Below are 24,510 nucleotides of genomic sequence, written 5' to 3'. Positions count from 1 at the left end.
GTGCATGGCTACGGGATGGAAAATGTTCATCTGCTAGGCACTGACTTGGACAGGGGGCAGGCAGCTTAGTGTACATGAGAAAGGAGGGGCATCTCGGATGTCTGGGGAGCAGCTTGTATGTGTCATGGGCATTGCCTGTCCATCTGGCACATTTGCTACCTCAGAGAGTCCTCTACAGGGAGTGAGGGCTGCTGCTTTGGGTTATATAGCTGAGGGGAGTTGAGGTCTTGCATAGGGACACCCAGAGAAGCAGGAGACAGGCCTGCAGAAGAGGGTTACCATCTTAAGACAATTATTTGCTGCTTGTGGAGGGGGAGTTCTATGATGTCTACATTAGGATAGGGGGTGTTTAGGAATGCACATGAAATCCCTCCATCCTTAATGGATGACCATACTAGGACTAACCCTTTAATGTCCTTATGAGGTAAAAGTCACATTTCACTGTGGAGAAAAAAAAGGGATGCAAAAGGACATGAAATGTTAGTTAGGAGGTGGGGTGGTCACTGAGGTCAAAGAAGAGAAACCCAAGGACTGCGTATACCAAGCTTGGGGTATGCAAGGGAGAGGGAGAAGAAACAACTTTCCCTGGGAGGAACCTCTGACAGAAAAGGTGGGCACGACCAACGGGGCAGTTGCCTGTGAGAACTGGTCTCCAAGGATGGTCCTAAAGATGACCTCAATCATTTCTGTGCCATTCGTGATCTGCATCATTCCTTCTCTACAGACCCCATTTGGCTCCATCGAAGAGGCTGAGGGGACGCTGGATGGGGCCTGGGTTTCTCAGTTTGTCCTGGGAATGTGCTGGGAACAGAGCAGGCGTGAAAGAATTCACAATTATACTCTGTTGCTATTTAACGAGGGAAGAGTTCACCTGGTTAATTTTCCTGGCTAGTATTCACATCAATACTCTGACCTGTGTGTGAAGCAGACCCTGTTGGGAGGGGAAGACAAAGCTTTCTATGGCTTTACAAAGGGTCTCTGGGCCAGGAGCAAGGCTCTGCTACTCTTTGGGACTGGAAACCTGCTATTATGCAAGGTATGGAAATAAAAGAGGGCTTCTTTTGATATGCCTCCAAAGGGGAGTGTATTGAAGTGATATTTTTGTGGAGTGTTTCTTTTGAAATGCCCAACCAGCTCTCGGAGGCATGGCTCTCTTCTGTCCCCCAACTCCTGTCATTATTTCCAGTTCTCTTTACACAGCCATGACTGAGCTGATCCTGCTTGCTGGGGAGGATCAAATGCGTGTCTCTGCTTCAGAGTTTCAGCCAGGCCAGCTGGAGCATACCAGGCCCGGGTGATGTGTTCTGGACCTGAGTGGCTTAGCAGGACATGAGAAAGAAGTGGGGGATCCTTGGACCCAAAGCATTTGCAGAGGTAACAAGCTTTTGTGTGGTGGATAGTCTTGCAAAAATGCTGAACAGGAAGGACCCTGACCCCATGACTGAGGATAAAGTGGCCATCGGCTTGCTGAGAGTTCACTCACACAACATGGTAGGAAGGGGCTCTCTGCAGAGGAGAAGTAGGGGGTTAGGAGCTCCTTTGAAGGGCTAGGGGTACCCAGAACATGCCAGGGGTGCTTAACAGCCTGGGATGAAGGCTCTGCCAGGGTTCTACTGTATAGGCAGGGAAACAGAAGTCTCTCATCTTCCCTCACAGCATAATGGAAGACAGACACCTGGGATGCACTTCACCCTTTGCCTGTTTGTTGCCTACAGGGTGGTTTTCATATACCCACTGCTTGCTGTCTTGAGGTGCCACCTGTGCGAGGGCTGAGAGGGCATCTGGGACTGAAGGTGGTCCTGAAGGATAGGTACAGCACTTGCAGAGAGGGTCTGGGCAAGTGGTCTCAAGAGGGCTCTCTGCCATACCCTGCCTTCCACGCGTGCGTGCTGCGCTGAAAGCCTCTCAGGCTGCTCTGAATAGCCCTGCACTCTTTCCAATGTTGACAGGAGTAGTATTTTGTAGTGGTGCTGGTTAATTTGTAGTGGCATTTGTGGTTTGAAGCCTTGTCAAGATTCCTGATTACTTCCCGTGCAAGGAGCTCCACTGACGGGGAAGTTCACATGCTGAACAAAAGCAGCCAGGCAGCTGGGAGAGAAGGCTGCATGGTGGCTGGGTGACCCAGCCAGCTTGGGGGACAGTGGCAGGGGAGGGAGGAGGCCCAGGCGAGGGCCAGGGGGAGGGGAGCCCTTTGTTTTTAGTTGGTGCAGGTGCAGGGCCTGAATAGGTGGCATCCCATTGGCTGTTGGAGGTCGGGTACCAGATGCGGCTGGTGGCTGGGCAGGGGCAGGGGGCTCTGCTGACTGTACTATTCTTCACCCAAACAGAAGCAGGAGGCAGGTGCCTTTCTGCTCCCTCCACTTGATGGCCATCTGGGACGCCATCGAGGGTGCCTGGGTGACATTGTCCAGGAGTCTCACTGGTGGTGAGGTGAGAGGAAAGACCTCCAGATGTTCCTCGATACCAGGAGGGGCTGCTGGCTCTTGGCACATGCTGCGCACCAGGTCCATGCTAGGAGCTAGGCAGATAACTGGTCTCGAGAATGCTACAGAGAAGGCAACCTTGCTTAAAAAGGTAGAAACGGTGAGGCAATGAGGCTCAGTGACTCATCTAGACCAAGCTTCACAGCTAACAGGTGGCACAGACACAATTCAAGCCCAGGTATGCCCACAAGTGCACACACTTTCCATGATACACAACACACACAGAGCAGTGGAAGGCAGATGGTGACATACACTCTGTGAGCCCAGGGCACCACTTTCCCAACCCCCGTGATGTTGCTCCCTGACATTCTGGAGCTCTATGTACCGTGAAGTCTGCTCAACCCCACGGGAAGGCCTGTCTGAAAAGCTGCCTGCATTTCTCTAGGTCTGTGCCCTGCTTGGTGAGAGTTTGTTCAGTATATTAAGGGCCAGAGCCAGCTCAGCAAAAGCAAGACTCATTTATCATCTCTGGAATAGTGTCCACTCCAAACAGTACAGCAGTAGGAAATAAAAACAAAAGCTTCCACCTAATTTTGCATTGGTACAGATAAGAAAACTCCATAATCTCTCACTTCCCAGCCCAAGAGAACTGATCAAATCCCTGTGCTCACAGCAGCCAGGAACACTACAGAGAGGCTAAGGCTAGAGGCACTATTACTCAGTCATGAAGCCACCCAAGTGGTGGAGCCAGGACATAAGTTATTGTTCACATTAAAGAATCATGTTCCCTGTGTATACTTTAAGCAAAGGAAAAGTCTCAGGATTGTATGGGAATAAAACTTGTTTGAAAATTTGGAAAAAAAAAATACCCCTATGCTCAGCAAGCTGTCAGGACCCAGGCTTTGTCCTCATGGCCTCACCTCTTAGCCCATATCACAGTGGCCCACTTTTGCCATCCCTCAGAGCAGCTGCTCTATCTCGCATGTGCCTATGTCCTCAACATACACTGGTCCTACATCAGCCCTCACTCACCCACCTGATGGAATCTTGCTACCCTCAGGGCTGCTCTCCCTGAGTGCTCTCGATTCTTCCCACCCCTAAGAGCGGTACATCTTGCTTCTCTTCCCTAAGAGAGGCAGTCTTCGGTGGTGGTGGGGTTAGGGGTTCACATAGCAACTTCTGGTTTCTGGAATAGGCCTGCCTATGGTAACAACAGTACAAATGTCCACGCATGAATGAGGCCTTAACCAAGCACCTGCATCAACAGGTTATTCTCATCACTTGGGTTATTAGTCTTTAGTACTAGTAACATTCCTGGCTTGCTTCTAATCAGGAACTCCCCGCTCTCCCCTTCTGAGACAGAGTTTCTCTGTGTGTATTACTGGCTGTCAGGGAAATCTGTAGACCAGGCTGGCCTCAAACTCAGAGATCCAGCTGCCTCTGCCTCCTGAGTGTTGGGATTAAAGGCGTGAGCCATCACTGTCAAACCAGGAACAACCTTAACCTAGAGGTATCTTAACTTATCAGGCTGAGCTCTAGAGCTATTTCCCAGAGCAAGAACCTTTCTCTTTCTTTCTTTTCATTTCTTTTAGTGGAATGCAGGTATGGAAGCATTAGGAAGCTTAGATATGAAATATCCCAAAATTTCCCCAGTGTGTCTGTTAAAGAAAGACAGTTGGGTTTGTTAGACAGGGGAGTGGATCTTTTTTTTTTTTTTTCCCCATGTCTAGGAACAAATGGATGGAGAACTTGTTTTAAAATTCCTGGACCCTGGAATACATTCCTATCTGTGTCAGAGTCTACCATCCAGAGCTTCAGCAGAGTTTAAAATCCCAGCTAATAGGTTAACAACTGTTTTTCTTCAGCTTCAAATGAAGAATATCAGAAGGCTGGGGGAATATGCAGCTTTCCAATTTGTACGGACTGCACACAGCTCCCTGCAATGTGTGTTTGACAGGACTGACATTTTGTACCGCTGTGAGATGGGAAAACGTGTGACATTTTTATTCATGGTGGCGTACGCCCTTGTAATGATCAGCTCTGGTCGGTGTGCTTACCGCAGCAGCCCCGAGCCCTCGGAGAACAAACAGGAGCCCAAGGTGCCAGCAGTTCCACTGCCTTATTAAACACTGCCAGGATCCTAACGAAGACCAACTGCTGGAAAATCTCACTGTCAAATCCTCAAGGACACTGTCAGCGCACAGCTAACTGCATATATTTTTCATTTAAAATACTGAGATCCAGCATTGTGCCATTACAACCACGGGGAGGGGTGCCCACTCCAGCCATTCTGTCAGCTACTTCTCCTGAGCTCCAGATGTTGGAGCCTGATGCCCAGTGGGATTCAGAGCTCAGAGAGGGGTGGAAGAGATGGACAGAGACTCTGTGAAAACCCAGCCCTACTTTCATAGTGGGGGGCTGAAGTTATAGGGTTCCCAGAAGAGTCACTTAGGAAGTCTACTCACTAGCAAGCCAAAGTGAATCTGCATAATTAGAAAATCCTTTTGGCCCAGCCAGCCATCTTCCTGGAGGTGCAACCCATTACATCCTGCAACTTGGTGCTAATCAGCCTTCTGCTCGGCAGCAGACCTCAAGACATCTGCAGGAACACGCGGCCACAGTAGGTGTCACACCTTGGCAGAAAGGCTGTGTGTCAGGGTACCCACCTGTGATCTCACCAGTTGCCTCAAACCAGAGGCCTCAAGGTCACCAGGCAGGAGGACTCTCCCTCCCTTCTGGTGGTCATTTCTAATGCTGATGCATGCTGATGGATGGAAGCCAGTCACCTGGCAGCTCCTTGCAGACCCTACAACTATTAAACTAGGCGATTTGGTTACGGCTGCACACTAATATATTGATGCATTTATTTTGTAAATATGCATTATTTATACAGTGCCTCTATATCCACACTCCAGCCTGTATGCACCAAGATTTATTTATGGGATTCTTGGTGTAAAAGACTTAACAAGCTGCCCTGTGTGGTTCCTATGGGTTTGCAAAAATGGCCAGTGGCTGGCTTGAAACGACCCATGTTCTCTACCCAGCATGGAATGGGCTTACATTTTTAAAGTCATGTCTATAAGTTGGTTTAGCATAGCATCCTGGGATGGTGAATAGCTGACCATCTTGGGGGGGGGCTGGCGGGGAGATCACAGCAGCCTGGATGGAAGGAGGAAACCATGAGAAGTTGAATAAAAAGGCACCTGACTGGGAGAACAAACAGGGCGGTAAGGACAGGAGGGCTGCACCCATTTCACTAAAGGAAGCACTGGAGCTCTCAGCTGGCCTGGGCCATGTGTGCAGTCTCTCTCTCCCAGGCTATGTTGCAAACCTCAGCCGAGTATGTTGAGGAGACACAGCCAGTGTCTTACTTTGTGTCACTCTGCCTCAAAGTCCAATAGCTCCTGTGGAGGGCACTTAGCTGACTGAGAGCTCTGCTCTGTCTGTGGTCTCCACTCATGGGATAAGCACCCTTGTTTGAGTTCCCCAAGCTCCTGAAGTATTAGTGATGCCATTAGTGGTCTTTCTAACTTACCTATTCTGTCCCACTAATTCAGGACCCAGTTGTCAGTCCCTTGAGCACAACCTGTTCCTGGCTCCAAGTCACTCATGGAGTGTAATTTAAGCTCCCCCAAGGCTTGGCTACTGCCCAGATCTTACCTGCTGGCCTCTGGCTCTATTCAACCCATGGTGAGTGTTATGGGGAGTCTCTCTAGATCCAGTTGGAATCCCTCTTCTGAGATACCTGCTCTGTCCTCTACTCCCAGCCCTTAGGCTCACTGTGACCAGTATACTTATGTCCATTAACATTTCCACTTTGTAGCATTTCTGGGCTGCTTCTCCCAGCTACTGAGCCATGAAGGCAGAAAACATCTCATTTTCTGTGACCCAGGGGCCTCTGCATCTGCCATACCTCAAACATGTCAGATGAGTGAAGGGGTGAGTTCATGAAGCCCTGAAAGGATTAGTGTTGTGCTGGCAGAAAGACCAAGGCCTCAGATTGTCTGTTCCTAAGATGGGAGTGACGTGCAGAAGGCTGGCATGTAGCCTTGGATATAGAAAACTGCTGCTACCCCCCAGCTCAGCCAGGTGGGGAAGAGCAAACGAGAACACCCAGGTCTTTGCTGAGCACACTGCTAGGCACCTGATAGGCATTCAGAAAACACCTGTATTAAAGCAACTGGTATTGGGACAAAGTAAAGTTCTAAGTACAGGCAGAAGGCATGAATCTTAGACAGGAAAGGGAGAAATGCAGCAAAGTGACCTTGACCTAGAGAGTCAACTAAATGCCTGGGGAACTAGGCAGAGTTGATGAAGATGGCTTGGTGGAAGGTGAGGAGAGTCCAGGCTCTGGCATTACATGGGTATGCCTAGCTTGAACTGTTGCCTTGATCAGGTTGCTTGACCTTGCTAGGAAAAACACTTGCATCCACTGTGTATGGCTGTTGAAAGATTAAGTAACATGAGGCTTGGAGAGGGGTCTCTTCCAGCACAGCAGATCTATGCTATTATGAGAACCTCCTCAGTGCATCTGATCCCTTCCTATACTACATCTCTTGGTTGGTCATGTGACTTCCTTCTCAAAGGCATGGGTAGGTTAATAATTCCCCTGGTCCATCAGTAGCGTCCAGATCACGATTGGAAGCAAGATATGTGATAGGTAGCTCCTGGCATAAATAATGGTCACTGAGCAGAACTTTCTGCCTAGCCAAGGACCCTGAGAGCCAGACAGTGGTGGCATACACCTTTAATCCTACCTAGTACTTGGGATCTCTGAGTTTGAGGCCAGCCTGGTCTACAGAGGGAGTTCTAGAACAGCCAGAGCTGTACAAAGAAACCCTGTCTTGAAAAACCAAAAAGAAAAAAAATGAGAAGAAAGTGACATTTGGAGATGACATAATAAAAGTGGTCCTAGAAACTGCAGGCACATCAACCCTAGGACTCTCCACCAGATGATGTTAGAGGCCAGCACCTTGGAAAGGCACCATCTATGGGAAGGGAAGACAAGATACAGTTCCTAGGCACAGAGCCCACACAGACTTTCTTCCTGCTTAGAACAAGAATTTCAATAGGTCAGGACACTCAGATTCTATTCCTTGGTAGTTTTAGTTGGCCCTTTCTTGTGGTCATACCTTGGGCTAATACAGCCATTTAAAAGGTAAGCATTCTCCAATTGAACCCTGGACAAAGTAAGTGCTGACTACCCAGGGTAGTCTAGGACTAGGAAGTCTACTGCTCACTTTAGAAAGGTCTAAACAGCAGCCAAGTGTAGTTTCTCCAGCTTGGAGCCTTCCCTGTGTAACTAGGACACGGCAGGAAGAAGCTGCTCCCATTGGTGTTAGGTTAAAGATTGTGGTCTAGTTACTGAACACTGTAGTCAGGTTCTAGTGACATGTTCAAGTTGACACCGGGGAAGTGACAGGTCCCTATGGGCTGGGTAGGAGAACAAGACTGAGACCAAAAGAGTTGAAGTTTAAATGCAAACAGCAGGCCTTGGGGATGCCTCTTAGTTCACTGACTTTGAATTGGGAGCTACAGGACTAGCAGTTCTGTGACGTAAGGGGTCCAGTAGTTTCAATGCCTGCTTTTACAGAGTGGCACAGTCCTGGCTAGGACTGCTGCCAACCCTGCCACTTTCAATCTCAAGAAGCATGCTCACTTCTTTCACCTGGGACCCTCAGTTCTAATCTCCCTGGCTGGCACACACTGACAGGCCTATACGCCTGTCCTCTTTCCCCTGTCTTCCCCCACCTTTTTTTTTTTTTTTTTTTTTTGAGACAGGGTTTCTCTGTGTAGCCCTGGCTATCCTGGAACTAGCTCTGTAAGATGGCCTTGAACTCAGAGATCCACCTGTCTCTGCCTCCTGAGTGCGAGAATAAAGGGGCATGCACCACCAAGGCCTGGTACTTTTTTTTCTTCTAAATTTGGTTCTACTTGATGTCTGCCTTTGACTCTGCAAGCTCGATCATAGGGTTCCCCTCAGCTCTGGGTAAGAACTTGTCTCTGGTACAGGACAAGAGACAAGGACAATTTCCTGTAGGGTCTTCTGCACACTGCATGATCTAGTCCTCCTCCTCCCTTTGAGAACCTCCTTCCAGCTCTTTTGCAGGAATGACTCCTTCATCTCTGAGGTGTGTATATGCATGTGATTTGCCCACCACATGCAGGAGACCCTTTAGCCATGGTGACTGGCTAGGAGACAGGTTCAGAACAGAGCTAGCTCAGTCAGTCTCGGTCACACCTTGTGTGGAAGTTACTCTTTTCACGTTCATCTTATAGCTGGCAGGATATGTTCTGCAGTGCTAAGTCATGTGACCATAGGAGAGAGTTAAGTGTGGCACTTGAAAAAGTGGGGGAAAGGCCTGGCTAACTTGATTTGATATCAGAATTAGACCATAATCACAGCAGATATGGACCAACAATTTTGTTTTTTTGGGAAACTGGAATTTGGAAATATCTCTTGAGAGTCCACATACCCTAATCAATACAAATTTCTACTAGAAGCCCTTCCTTGGTCTTCAGAGCTAGACTGGTACCTGACCTAGCCAATACCAGTCAACTCCTACACATGCCCACACACTTCTCCTGTATTCATCTCCTTCACAGACACCAGGAGTGTACCCAGCATGCTTTTGAGATTAACGGTGGATTTGGCTTCTGGTATCTCCACCAGGTGCAGGATGCCAGTATACTTGACTTGGCACCAACTGAGACACAGAAATGTTTAGGAGGGCCTAAGGTCTGGAAAGTAACTAGAAACAAAGCCTTATTGTGGCTCCATATCCCAAGATCCTAGGTCACTGGCTCAGCTTCTGCACCAGATTAACAGTATGCACCCATCGAGAAATCACTGTGTTCTCAGCAGAGCTGGGGAAGATCCAAGCTTCAGGTCAGAACATGGCCTGAAACAAACTCTGACTTCTGCTTCTGAGCTGTACACTCTGGGACAAGTCCTTATTATTGCCACACTTGTCCTGTTCTCAGAAAGAGTTAGGATAAGCCTTGAGATCCATCCCCAACAAGATTGCCTGGTGGATCACATGGCTTGGTCCACTGCAATGGCAGTGGCAACTGTGGCAGCTGAAGCCATAACAGAGCCCAGGTTTCAGCACAGCACCTGGCAGCTAGTGAGAAACTCAGTGCTACCCTTCTCTTTCAGATGCTCTGAAGAATGGCCAGATGCCAAGTATGTAAGATAGGTGCCCTTAGGTTCCAGGAGAAGTGGGTAGCAGCGGAGATGGACTGTCACCTTGACTTTCCGCATCCATCCTTTACCTGGGCTGAGTGAACTGGTGCGGTTTGACAGGTGCTACTGAGGTGGGATTCTGAAGACTGCTTCCATACTACACCAGGAGCTCTGCCCACAGTGCTGAGTTCTCTAGTACTGCTAGCTCCCCAGACAAGAGGAGTGCTTCTTAAGGAGTCCATGCTGCATGTTGCAACAGAAATCTACTGACTTTCCATCTCAGCCTCTGAGTTTCTGTCATCTGAGCTCTATTATTATGACTGACTGACTCACTGGTGAGCACATGTATAGTGCGTGTGCATGCATGTGTGTAGGTGTGCACATTTACCTGCCTGTGTATATGTGGAGGCCAGATGTCAATGGCTGCTGTCTTCTACAACTACTCCCCACTTTGTGTTTTGAGACAAAGTCTCTCAGCCTAGAGTTTGAAGTTTTGGCTAGACTGGCTGGCGGGTAAGTCCCCTGGGGATACTGACATACACACGCCTCACTAACGTTTTACAAGGGCGCTGGGGATCAGATTCAGATCATCATGTTTGCATGGCAAGCACTTTAGCAACTGAGCTAATTCTCTAGCCTCCAAATATAGTTTATTAGAGTCTTCCCTATGTGGCCTAGGCTGGCTTCAAACTTATGGCAATCTTTCTGTTTCAGCCTCTGAAGTCCTCGGATTGCAGGCCGGATAATTTATATTCTATGTAACTCAGGGATGGGGGCCTCTTCCTCTGACATCTCGTCCTTCTCCCTCTTGAGTAGGTCCATGTGACCGTGGGGTGTAGAAGAGTGTCTCAGTCCTCTGACTTGTCCTCCCTTTCCCACAGGGCATTTATGATTGACCTTAGGACCTCATAAAGACACAAGCAGTACAATGTGACAGGATCCAAGTTCTTAACACTCTAAGCTGCCTTGTAAATGGATCCTTATTTATGGAAAGGGAATTTGCAAGTAGTTTTTGAGCACTAATGGATTATTCATTTTCCTCCCAAATGAACAGAATTATAAGTATAGCAACTGAAATGAAACCAAATAACTTCAGGTACACATAGGGAGTTAATTAGTTATAGTCCAATTTAAACATCTAAGGTAATAATAAAACCAGTGTGTGTTTACAGACTGCTAACTCAATGCAGGTCCTGTTGAAGACTGCGGACCTCAAAGAAGTTTATGTTATCATGGGGGAAGACAGGTACTAAAGAAATGATCACAAGACTGACTGTGTGAGATACTGGTGTGTGCAGAGTCCTGGGGTGGGGTACAGAGAAGGACCTAGAAGTTCTTCTCTTGGCTTCCTACAGTCGCCAGGAGGCTTACAAAGGGACATGTTCTGAGTTTAAATCAGAGGCAAAGGACCTCCTGGGTCAGGTCAAGGGGGAAGATGGAATCAATAGAGAACATGGTAGTGAGATGGCTGTCTGCAAGGCCATGGGGTACTGCAGTAGGAGTAGTGATCAGCAGGCATCGTGCATGTGAGTGGTCATTTGGCCTGTTATCAGGGCTATGGGAGGGGTAATGGAGAGCAGAGGACTGAGCAGTGTTCAGGGTTGGTGTGGGTCAGGTTCTGAGGTGGGAGATGAGGATATGGAAGGAGTCTGGCAGGGATTGCATGTTCGAGTTGGGGGTGTCTGTGTTTGAGGTGTCATGAGAACACAGGACACTTCTGAAGGTATGAGTGAGGAGTGGCACTTCCAAGCTCAATGGGCAGAAGGAAATTCTCAGCACACTCATAACCAAGGGTTTTGAGGGCATTTGTTGGCTCAGTAGCATTTTCAGCCCAGCATAAAACTGGCAGTAAAGGGCAGGCTCATGCTTATGATTGTATTTTCAGAACTGGTCTCAGGATGGTGCTCAAACCTCTGTCACAGCCTCTGTCTCACCACAGAGCTACTATGGTACTTGATTAGGATTCTGGTTTAAACAGTTTTAAAAATTTTAAATTAAGGATCAGACATGATGGTCTATGCCTTAATCCCAGGCAGACCTCAGCAAGTTCAGGGCCAGCCTGGTCTATGCAGTGAGCAAGCTCCAGGATAGCCAGGATCTTGCTTCCACAAAACAAAACAACTTTTAAATTATTCATATGAATGGGTATTTTGCTTGTATGCATGTCTACGCCCCATGTGTATGTCTGGTGCCCATGGAAGCCAGAAATGGATGTTAGATCCTCTGGAACTGGAGGTACAGATGGTTATGAGCCTCTATGTGGGCGCTAGGAATTAAACCCAGGTCCTTTGGAAGAGCAGCCAGTGCTTTAAACCATTAAGCCAACACTTTAGCCTCTAAACAGCTTTTGAAACTTTACATTAAAAAAGTTCAGATTCCCTTGTTCAAATGGAGAGGTACATTTTAAGATATATGTTTTGGAATCTGGACATTGGACAACAAGCAATTACTCATTTTGCAGATCATTGAATTGTGGGAAACAAAGCAAGTCTGGAAGGTCTGAGAACTGGTCCTCCCACTTCTTTCTCAGTGAGCCTTGGCAGCCTGCACTCAGGGCTAGCAGCAAGCATCCCTGGACTCCAGCATTTGTCCAGTTCTCTAGCAGGGAGGGAGGGTTGCACTCAGCCAAGAGAAGCAGAGGAGTTGTGCTGGTTCAAGAGTAGACATGAGTGAACCATGCCAGCACAGCCAAACTGGTTTCCTTACCAGCTAGCTCATGGTCATGATGCATTTCAGTGAACACAGATATTCAAAGTACCTGGTAGCTTGGCCATTTGACTAGATGCAGAGAACAGCTTCTATAGAAGGTGCCACCTCTAATGACTTCTGCCAACGGAGAAGGGTCACAGCATGATGTTATTCCTATGGGTACTCCCACTCTGTTGGGGAGGACCCTGCTTCTCCACCCCGTCTAAAGCCAGGGACAGGAAGGAAATCCCACTCCCCATCTCAGCGGAGTGAAACCTGGGACCTGAATCTCTAGCCTATGTTCCGTCTTCTTACCTCTACCTGGGGGTCTGGGAAGGGAGTGGACATGCCCTGTCCTCCCTTCTATAGATCCCTCTTAGGAGGTGTTTTGGAGCAGCTGTGCCATTGTTTACTGATCCTGTGAGGAGTAACTCAGTCCTTCCAATTCAGAAGCAATGACTTAGCAACCATTTGGCCTTAGGACTTATGAAGTATTCTCCTTTTACTTGTTATTTCTTTTGAGTCAGCATCCTATGTAGCCCAGGCTGGACTTGAACTCTGCCTTCCTACCTCCATACCCCCTCAAGTGCTAGGATTACAGGGGTGTAACATTCTGCCTAGCTTTAGTCTTTATTTAAAAGGTTTGCATTTTAGGGGCTGGCAAGATAGTTCAGTGGGTAGGGGTGCTTGCTGTCCACCCTAACAACTTATTTGATCTACAGGTTCACATGGTGGCGACAACTAATATCTGCAAGTTGTCCTCTGACTCTGACACCCACACCCACACACATTCTCTCTCTCTCTCTCTCTCTCTCTCTCTCTCTCTCTCTCTCTCTCTCTCTCCCCTTCTCCGTCCCCGTCTCTTCTCTTCCCCTCTTCATTTGTCAGCCTGTCTCCATCATGTCTTACAAGGACGGAGACAGGGTGCTTACTTATCTTACAGTGTGTGGATGAAACAGTATGTATGCAAATAGGGGCCCAGTCCCAGCCTTGAGGAGAGCATTGGGTAAGAAACTATTTTTTCTCCCTGACAGTGGCTTCTCTTGGCACTGAGGACTTTGCAGAGGGCCTTTTGCTGTCGCCCTGTAGGATGTGTCCACTGGGACTGTCCTGCCTAGGCACCAGCACCAGGGCTGTAATGTAGAAGGATTAATGTCACTATTACAACAGTCCTGGTTTTCACAGGCCAGAGAAGTGAACTTTTGTTTGTTTTATTTTGTTTCATCTTATTGCTTACTTTTGAGTCACAATGTTATGTGTATCCCAGACTGGCTTCAAACTTGTGTTGTTCCTGCCTTAGCTTCCCAAGGCCTAAGATTATAGACTTGTATTACTAAACTAACTCTAGCTAAGTAAGTGGACTTAAGGAATGTAAGACCAGAGTGGGAATGTTCAGGGGGTTATGACTGGGGTTTGAGTCAGACTGCTTGGAGTGTTCATACTCATCTGAGCAGGTCCCTTCAGGTCTTTCAGCTCTTGATCCATAAAATAAGGATCCATAAAATAAGGATAAAATATCCCTGCCTTCATATGAGATATTGTGAGGCCTGTTCCTCCAGCCCCAAGGAGAGGATTTACATACTAGGGCTCTATGTGTAGCACTGGTGAATCGTAAGTGAACATTAAATGTTATTATGGATTAGAAAAAAACTGGATTGATATGCTAAATCTGTGACTTTAGAGACACTGTAAGATGAAGCTACAGTTTGGATGCATACCAGGTTCAAATGGTTTAGAGAACAATGCCAAGTAAGGAAAACACAGAAGAATGTACAAACATTTTTAAACTGTTAGAACTCTTAAAACTCAGACTGGCCAAAAAGACTGTACTCCTGCGATCAATGACTCATCAGAGAAGGTCCCAGGGAAGGACTGAAGGACAATCCACCAAGGGGCAAGGCTGGAAAGAATTAAAGAAAAAAAAAAAGGGTGCTGGTGGTTTCTCTATCCCCCTCCTCCCTGCTAATCTGTCACCTAATAAGAAGGGGCCTGGCTCAAGTGAGCTAGCTGGCGGTTCACTTACAGCAAACTGATTAAGAATGTTCAACCAACAGCAGACTGTAGACCTTTCCAGAGAAAATAAATAGAGTGTAGACTGTATGCAAATGTGTTTGTCACTTTGACAGCACGTCTCAATTAAGGCATCTCGCGGCTGTGGGTAGGCTCTGTGGCTGCAGCTGGAAGGGAGAGCCTGCTGCACGGCTGATACTAGGGGCTTGACCTTAATCCGTATGCATGCATTAAAAAAAATTCCTGCCTTCCTGTACACTTGCATAATGCTGGCAGCCACGTGAGGGAAGTGACAAACGGGGGGTGGGGGAAAGCCACTTTCATCCTCTCCAGTTTGCAGACCTGTGAAGGCACAGACAGCTCTTATTTCAACAGAGTTTGGGGTGGCTTTTTAATTGTTTATCCCCCACCCGTGTGAGCACACACACTCTTATTCTGCATTTAGCTGGGAATGACATTAAAGCATCTCTCTATTTCTTGCTGAAATGGAAAGAAGGTCTCTCTATTTCAAATAGGGCCTCCTTTTTTGTGTGTTTTGAAAATGGAATGTTTAACACCATGAATTCTCCCCCCCCCCCCCCGCCTCCTCTTTCTCTGTAATGGGCTCCCAACTCCAGTGAGGGTTCCTTTCATGGGCAGGTTCGCATGTGCAGGAATGAGGACAAAGGAAAGCAGGAAGCTGATTCTGGAATGCCACGCTGGTGACAGCCAGGGCTGTGCTTTCAGCACACATGGCCAGGAACTAGGATGAGGATTGCTCCAACAAGGGCCCAAGCCCCAGAGGAGGGAGGCAGGTCCTTGGGTTGCAGACACTGGTGCGCTTTGAAGAGAACGGCTAGTTAGTCAGCACTTCTGCCTTACAGGATGTGCCAGGTTCTATGACATTCCTTTAAGTATAAAATTAGAAGAGGTGCAGCTTTCCCCAGTTGATGAGGTTTGGACGTTTACCGGAAAAGACTGACTAGAAGAGAGTGATTTCATGCGTCAGTTCATGTTCTGCAAAAAGAACCCACAGCGGCTGTTTTGCTAGTTCCTTTTCCTCTTATGTTTTTATTTATTTATTTTTTGTATGTGTAAACATATACTTATGTATGTGGGGGCTGTGTGTGCCCAGGCCCAAATGTGGAAGTCAGAGGACAAATTGGGAGAGGTGGTTTTCTCATTTTATCATGCAGTAGCTGGAGACGGAACTCAGATGGCCAGGTTTGGTTGTGCTGAGCCATCTGAAGGGGCTGGTTCACTTTATTTTTAAATAGTTCAATGCCTGATACATAATGGCACCTGATAAATGTCTCTTAAAATAAGAAATGTTTTAAATGAAGGATTCTAAATCCTTTTTGAGGTAAAATAGCAATCCTATTAACAGTAAATAGAAGTCATACAGACAGGCCCCCTGCACATATGTAGCAGACACGTAGCTTGGTTTCATGCTGGCCCTCCAATAACTGGAGGGATTCTGTTCCCCTAACTGGGCTGTCTTGTTTGGCCTCAATGGGACAGGATGTATCTAGTTCTGCAGTGACTTGAGGTACCCAGGGGCGCGGTGGGGGGGGGGAAGGGGGAGAGACCTCTCCCTTCTCAGAGATGAAGGAGGTGGGAAGGGATGGGGGAGGAGTTGTGTGAGGGGTGGACTGGGAGGAGAGGAGGGCTGTGATTGGGATGTAAAGTGAATAAATAAATAGGGGAAAATAAAATAAAAATAAACATAGAAAGTAGAATCTAAAAAAGAAAAACTCATACAGACTAGCTTTATCATACTTCATTTAAGGAATGGCTAAGGAATCAGATGATTTAAGCTCAATAGTACAACATAGCTTGCTGAACAAGCACTAGGCCCTTGATTAGAGCCCTAGTACCAGAAAAACAAATAACGACTACAACAAGGAACCTTGCAAATTCTTGTTACAACCATACCTAACAGAGCCATGTTTCAGATACCAAATCAAACCAAAAGCACCAAACCTCATACACTATATACACATTTATATTTGATAAATTTGACTAGTTGATTGAAGAGAGGTAGGGAAGGCTACATAATCCTTTTACTTGAGAAAATATAACCACAGGTAGGAAATGGATGAAAATTTCAATTTCTGTAAAGAGTACAATGTATTAATTAAGAGGAAAGAAATAAAATCAAATGAATAGACAATTTTTTAAGCACTTGGGTCCTTGCAAGCAGTTGGGTAAAGAGATGGATCTCTAGAACCATAGCAAGGGTGTTTACTCAGAGAAATGCAACCCCCAATATTGATTTTCAGGGAGTACATTAATAAAGAACGTCTAATTGACTTTTTTTTAAAAAAGCCTTTGCTTGTTGCTTTTTATTTGAAGGTGTAAAGAGGGGCCTGGGATGCCAAAGTGTTCTAATGAGATGCTTAGCTAACAGACACCTTAAATGCAGTGCCTTAGGAGTGGGGGAGGGCGGGTACATTTAATGACTCCATCTAACAGTGGAGTTAGTGATGTCCAATGCCATGTTGTTCCCATCCAGAGTTTGGAAAATTTACCTTCAAAATATGTTTATCTTAAACACTTGATGGTGTGAAGAGCATGGAGTTGCTTTGCTGAAGAGCTGGGTGCAAACCCATGACCTGCTCACACTCCAGCTTCTGATACAAACAAAACCATAAAAACCAAACAGCCCCGTGGATGTACAGAACACGTACCTGCCCAAAGTGGACTGTGATTGGTCTCCGGTCTTCTCGAAGTCTGGGGTCCTGGGTCTCTGCCTGTGGGGATGGCATGGTCTTTGGTAGTGGATCTTCTGCAGAGGTAACACAGCCGTTCTCCGTGATGTCCTATGGAAGAAGGAAGGTCTAGGGTTGCACTGGGGTCCTGGCCCTTTGCCCTCTTGAGTCATCCCCACAAGCCAAGAGGTCTGCTAATAACTGCCCCAGGCTGTTCTAAGCCTGGCCCCCTGGGAGAGGCGGAAGAAACAGAAGCTAACTTGGCCTTCTGACACTGATGCACCAAAGAAGTCAAAACCATCCACATGAAACTATAAACATAATAATTTACAGTGAAAAACCTATTTCATTCTGCATTCTTCTATGGCTATTTTCATTTTCACACATTCACTTTGTCTATATGCAGACATTTAAAAATTACTTGTAATCACAGCTCATGCATAATTTTATATCCTGTTTTTCTCCAATATAAGCATCACCATGGTGCCACACAGTCATTATAATAATAATTTTAATGGATGCATAATATTTTCATTGAGCAGACATCTAATGATTTAATAACTCATCCCATCACTATTGGGTGTTTTTTTTTTTTCTTTCTTTCTAAATGCTAGCAATACATGTCACATTTTTCTTTCCTTTTGTATTACTGCTTTTGTGGAAATCCCTAGGAATGAAAGCATGAGGTCAAACATAAACACTTTCTAAAGCTTTTTATTCATTCTACCAAATTGCTTCCCAATTTACACCAACTACCCGCAATGGGTGTGTTATCAGTTTCACGGTACTTGTTAGCCTTATCATTTTAAAAATGTATTGCTAATTTAATAGGTGAAAAATTAGACCTCATTGTTGTTTTAATTTGCATTACTTTGATTATTTGTGAGTGTGGCCTTTTTTCTCTCTCTGCTTTTTGGTGGCACTACAGACCATTTTCCTGGCTCTCTCTTCTCTTCCTTGTGTTTCTGGAAGGGCTAAGGGTCTCCCTGACCTGCAGAGTATTGGTTGTGTGTGTGTGTCAGCTGTGCACTGGTGTGGGCTAGTGGAGCCATGGCCGTGTCCCCTTTTGCAGTAAGCAGTATACATTTTACTGAGGTCAAGCGAGTTGCATGAGACAAGCTAGAGAGTAAAGGCACAAATAAATAACACTGAAGTCATTTTTTCACAATAAAGATTATTCACACCCTGAATTAAATATCATAATGTCTAACTTTTCCCATTGTAAAAACAATTATACATTTCAGTCAAGAGAAGAGGCTTCTGATCATTGGCCACTCTTTCTCAACTGAGAGAATCATGAGACAGAAGGAAAGTGGCTACTTAGGAAGTTATTATGTACTAAGAAGGAGACATAGGTAAGATCTCTGAGCCTCAGTTTCCCTGTAAGTTTCTCTGTAAGTGGGGACATGGGAGCTAGGGGTGAAAGGAGATAGGCAATGTAACACAAGTGTCTAGAGCATCATTAGCTACTCAATAAACTACTGGAATAAAATGTGTGTATCTATAATGTGTGTGTATGCAAACGTGTGCCTGTGTGTGTGAATGTACAGTGCTATATACCCAACTGCCTACTTCCTGGCTTCCTTTCCTAAGGAGTCAGCTGCCATACAAGCCAGCCTAGAAGAGTCTCTGCTTGGTCAATGATATAGGAAGGTGATGACCTCTTGGCCTTACAAACTGGGCTTAGGCATGTGGCCCACATTGGGTTGGCCAATCTCAGCTAAGCTAAGGCTCAGTGATGAAAGGGGCTGCTGACAGCCAATTAGAAATGGATTGTTTGGAAAGGGACTGCCCTAAGGTGCCTGGGTCAAATGGAACAAAGTAGAGGAGGGGCTCTTTCTGTGTCAGAGAGCAACTAAAGGCCAAGAGGGGCACGCCGGGTGTGTGTGGGTGCGTCTAGAGGATTAACACAGGGTGAATGAGGCCAAACCTTAATACATTCATTTTTGGTCCTGGAAAATATCCCTCTACCATGTGTGCATGGTAGGAAAATATATTAACTAGGAAACTACTAAATAATTATTTTAAAAAAACACGATAGTTTTAGGGAAAAGTGCCTTATCTTAAGCTTTAAGTAAAAAGTGCAGTATTCTGGCCTTATCTGTTCTATCAATTAGCTGCCTGATCTTTCAGACTCATCTATCATCTGCAACAGTTTCTTTGTTTTTACAACAGGGAAGATTCCTATGGCAAAGTTCCATTGAGGATGGTTTAAATGAGATGAGCTATGAGGAGGCTTTGACAGAGTCCAATATTGTGCAAACAGAAAGGACATAACGCTTTCCTAGGTGGGTGTGTGTGGGGGGCACCTAGTCCTGGTGGCTACTTTTCTAGATTCTAGATTTCCATTCTCATACTTAGTGTTCAGGATGAGCATGAAATAAACAGGATTATACTTCCTTTACAGATGAGGCAATAGGATTCAGATAGGGTAACCTATTCAAGACCATGGAGCTACAAAGTGGAGGAACCTAAAATTAGGACTGGTGACATCTAAATCATATCAACTCCTAACTAAAGCCTAAGTGAAGGTATCCTGGCCTGAGGGGGTGGGTACATGCTATGCTTGGCCATCAGAAATGAATTCCTCTCCCTCCTTGACACCCGTTCTTGCTAAACTGGTCACAGGCCACCAAACCTTGGCCATCTATTGTGAAGCTGTGAGTTCCTTGGAATCTGGGTATTCTTGAGTCTAGCACAGCTTTTCCATAAATCTCTATAAAGCTGAGCCAAACATTTGTAAGATAAATGTGCCTGGGTGTCTAAAAGCCATATTTTGTTTAGTTAGAATATCCAGACACCCCAAAATTTCTGTACTTTCTCATGGCTCTCCCACAAAGTACTTGGCTTCTTCACTATTTCCTTCATCTGGGGAAGGACAACTGCTTCTTTTAAGGATGCCACAGGTAGCAGAGGGGGAGGAGCAAAGAGAACAGTGAACTTTTCTATCTACAAGAAGACATACTTCATGAGTAGGAACTAAAGGAAAAACTCTATTCCTTGATTAAAGAAACTGTGGCCCAAGAACTAACTGATCCATCAGTGAAGGAACTGGGATGTAGGTACCCTGACACCCTCCTTGGAGAAAGTCGAGCTAGAAGTTTATAGAAAAATGCCATAAGATGCAAATGTTCTGTGGCTCACTAATTCCATTTCTAGGAATGTTTTCAAATGAAGAAACCTAGAAGTAACTCAGGTGTCCAACAGAATTGATTAAGGTGTGTGTGTATGTGTGTGCATGTGTGTGCATGTATAGTATGTGTGTATATATGTGTGGCTATGTGTAGTATGTGTCTAAATATGCCAATCTAATAAACTTATGAGCCATTTAAAACAAGGATAGATGGAAAAATATTTTTAGAAGGACAAGTTCAGGGCATGCTATATGAAAATGCAGAAGAAAAGGGACATTATTTTTCTTCTCTGATTTGCTGAATTTCCCAATAAACATGTGAATTGTTGGCAAATAGGAAAAATAAACTTGACCTTCCAAATGCTATTTTTAAAAAGCAAAACAAGGGGCTGCAGGGAAGGGGTGGGCTACTCCTTCCTAAAGGTTCACACAGGAAGAAAACAGAGCTACACAACTTAAGAGGCCAACTCAAATGACCTTAAGAGGAGCTGGGGACAGGCTTCCTGCAGCCAAGAAGCAAAGCCACGGGAGACATTCACAACTGTAGTTGGGAGCAGGGCCTAGCATTTCAAGAACGAATAGAGTACCCCACTTTCTGCTGAGCAGGCTGAAGTCAGCTTTAACCAAAGAAATGGTCTGGAAAAATTCCTCCTGTGGCTGTGGGAACAACCTATAGGAGGTGGGTCCCATGGTGTTTGGGCAGACTGTCTTGTTCTAGGTATGAGGCCAAAGAAATGGAGCGAATATATATTCCCATTCATGGAGCTGCTACTAAGTACTACTGTTAAAACACCTCACCTCTTCTAAGATGCTTCCTAGTTTATGGTTGAGGAAAACAGAGATGGCTGGTAACTCCCCCAGGGCCACCCACACAGTTAATATCCTACACAACCAAACTGAATCTTCTGATTGACCTCCAAAGCTTAAATGCCACATCCCCTCCCCATGAGAGGGCACTGGAAGTGGAGTGGGTGTGTATGGTCAAAGCCAGTGCCTTCTCATTTCCTGTGAGAGAATCTACCTTCCACTTTGAGATTTGTGTTGTACCTGTCTTATTCCAGTCTACTTCCCATAACAGTGAATGTAAATTAAAATATGAATATTGATACTAAATCAGTAGCCAAAATTGGAGTCTTGGTGATTGAGGCTGCAGCATATTTTAATGTGTCTAAAGACAGGGAGCTGACAGCTGTGTGATACGGTGTGAAAATGTCTGTTCTGTAAGAGTCTACCTGCTCTCCCTGTCCCCACATGCTTGCTCACGCCCTTCATTACGGTTGCGAGCGTTTGGCTGGAAAGTCAAGCCAACTGTGAGTTTGCTCCTTTCAATCACAGACACTAATCAAGCTCAACTTGTCGTTTAAAGAACAGTGATTTACAAACTCTCCAAATGGCTATGAAATGGGCCCATTTGGTTAAGCATTTTGAAACTAGGGGAAAAAAAAATCAGGGATTTCTGAAGGGCGCTCAAATACACATACAATAAACATACAATTTGTTGGCAAACGGGGGTGGGAGATGGGGGCATGGACAACTTGTCTTTCTAAATGTCATTTTTAAAAGGCAAAACAAGGGGCTTCAGGGAGGTTTGGGTCACTCCTTTTTGAAGGGTCACACAGGAGGAAGGAGGAAGACAGAACTACAACTCAAGAGGCCACCATAGGGTAGGAAGTTTTAGTGCCCCTACAGGTAAAGAGGAAGAATGTGCGGCTACTGGATTAAAAGTGCATTCTTATATTTTTGGTTGTATGTCTAGCTTTTAATGGCTGAGCTCTCTAGCCCAAAAGTGCATTCTCTAGACAGCCTGAACCAGGGAAACAGAACGCAATTTGGCAATATTCTTCTGCAGGTCAAGCCTGGTGAGGACATACGCCTAGGGAAGTGCCACTGTCCCCGTTAGGAAGCTACGGCTGGAATCCCTGTCATTGCTCCTTCTTCCTAACTCTGAGCAAACTGAACTTCAAAGGAGGCTAGGCTACAGCAGAACTTGGCCCCTTTGTTCCATTTATCCAGAGAAATATGTTCTCCACCTTTCTTTTTTGTTCTAGGGATGAAGCAGAGCAGGCATGGAATAAAGCCGCACTATAGGATCTACGAACAATCACTTGCCAATGGTCACAGATACCCTGAAAGCTATTTCAGAGGCTTTGAAAAATCTATTGCACAGATGAACAAGGAATGGAAAAGGGGCCCTGCTCAGTCATATTAGAGATGGACTCTCTACACATGGTGGTGACCTCTTCATAGGTCGGCCCCACTTTCTCTATTTGCAATTCAAACCCAAGGCAAGAGCAAAGAGGGCAAGATTGGGTTCTTGATTATGTGTGCGAGGTCACCATTGCTATGCAGAGTTAGAGGAGGCCAGGTGGCAACCCAGCACATTGGAAAATTGGGTCTTTGCTGGCAACTGCCTCAATTTTATAGCAGAAACCAAACTTCTGATGCCTGTGTTAGGTTTATGGGGAGCCATAGAGACAGGTTCCATATTGCATGAAGCGGGTGGATGGAAGGGGGAGAAAAAAGCCAAGGAAATATTTTCCACTACAGTGAGATAGGTCAGAAGAAGCTAAATCCTAAATTAGCTCAAGAAAAAGAGCTGGAGAGCACCAGAGACCAGGGGCCTGTATGTACTGAACAATGCTGGGGTTTCAATTACAAAACAGCTCTTCCAAGAACAACTGTGAAATATCAAGTCTGTGGAAATCTGTAAGAGCCAAGGGGGGAAAAGTGAAAATTGAAAAGGGTGCACTAATAGATCTGTCAACAGTCCAGTGGTGACAAGCCACATTTCTATAAAATGCCTTCACCGTTTGTGTCACCTGAGAGGCACTGACTCTGTAGAACATTATCTCCTGAAGCTATTCTTGAAAAGACTGGTGTGGGGCTGAGGATGGGGGGAGGGGAAAACGCTTTAGAGTCTATGAAGGAAGGAAAGCTGGAGTGTGTGTAGGGAACATGCTCTAGACTGTGTAAATGAGCCTTTAGGTAAACACAGAAAAAAAAAGCTGAGCTCTGCTAGCTGCTGTAGAGAGACTGTGAGGGGGGAAGGAACTCTGATGGCAGTCTCTGGCTTCATGGTCAGCAGGAGCAAGGAGACCCATGAGGCCTTTTGTCTGGCGCCTGAGGAGGGACCCCACCTTTGCTTATTTCAGGCATTATATCATATAATCATAGCCTACAATTTAGACGCTGGGAGGTGGGGAGCCCCCGCCTGGACACATGTAATTCATCTCCACGTGACTGGGACAGGGGATGAAAGGTATGATCAGTGACTCAGATAATATCTATGTGGAGTCCCACCTGCCATTGTCTGCCAGCGTGAACAGACTGCCATGCGTCTGTGTGGATTGTGTTACAAGGTTTGTAGCACAGGATGAGAACCTCAGTTGTTAAGAATTCATTGTCAGCCAAAGCTGGAATTTAAATGCTTAGTAAGAGCAAATTATTTTCCAATTAAAAGAAAGGAATCAATTCCTTCGACCCATTTCAAGTTAATGAGGATTTCCCCGACTTTATAAAGTTGAAACTGCTTTCAGTTAAAACAGAACCAACACAAATTGCCTAGATAGTGGTACAATTAGGGGTGTGGGGAAATGGCCCCAGATACTTTTGCAAAAGAAAATACACGTTTGGGGGAAGCAGTAGGCGGTACAGAGTGGAAGTATTCTGACAGCAGAGGTCAACAGATCTGACATCTAATCCTGTCTTTGCTAGGCTCACACAATGTGGCCTTGGGCGAATTACCTCACCTGTGAACCAGTCTCTTCACTCACAGCTTTGTTCTAGGGATTTGGGGTGACAGCTTCTACTCTGGCTCATCTTGAACATGGAGTGGCAATCACAGTATTGGCCGGCATGCTGCAATGGTGGGTGTTACACGCACACCACCGCCCGGCTCTGGTTACACAGCTGTACTCCCCTGGGACTCAGGTTGTAGAAATTTTAGCCACAGCGACTACATGCAAATTTTTTGATGGACCATAGAGACAATCTGAGCCTCTGCTTGCTTGCATGTACCTTATGCATAGGCTAGGCTACTCTTGCTCTGTGCAGTGTGGGGGGAGACCTATGGTATTCCCTTCCTTCTCACTCATTGTGTGTATCTGCTTGGAAACAGGGTGGTCCTTTCTCTGGGTATGTTTTTGGGTTTAAGTTAGACCAGACCTGAGGCAGGGTGGCTGTAGGAACAGAGTGACACCGGGGTGGTGGAGAGTATGTATGAGGGAGCCAGTGTTGCTGGATTCCTGCAAACCCCAGGCCTGGTGGGGTGGGTTGGGAGACAGTGGTAACTCTGAACTCACTCGCCTTTGTGGGTTTAAGCCCACAAAGAGTCTTAATGTTATTTGAAGACATTTTTTTGTCTGTGAATATTTATAACAG

At 46.0% G+C, this 24,510-nt stretch overlaps 1 protein-coding gene across 8 annotated transcripts in view; it reads right to left on the bottom strand.

Annotated features, from left to right (window-relative positions):
• The window catches only part of Dennd1a (DENN domain containing 1A), a 500,745-nt gene that overhangs the window by 29,216 nt on the left and 447,019 nt on the right, over nt 1-24,510 (bottom strand). For all 8 annotated transcript variants that reach the window (XM_085834969.1, XM_085834968.1, XM_085834966.1 and 5 more), the window contains one exon: nt 16,977-17,108. In XM_085834969.1, the coding sequence (XP_085691095.1) occupies nt 16,977-17,108 (132 nt within the window). The remainder of the gene's footprint in view (nt 1-16,976; nt 17,109-24,510) is intronic.

Source organism: Mus caroli, unplaced genomic scaffold, assembly GCF_978045245.1.
Source record: "Mus caroli unplaced genomic scaffold, Mus_caroli_1 scaffold_2, whole genome shotgun sequence".
NCBI lineage: Eukaryota > Metazoa > Chordata > Mammalia > Rodentia > Muridae > Mus > Mus caroli.
Note: the sequence above shows the minus strand (reverse complement) of the source record. Positions and strands in the feature narration are given on the sequence as shown.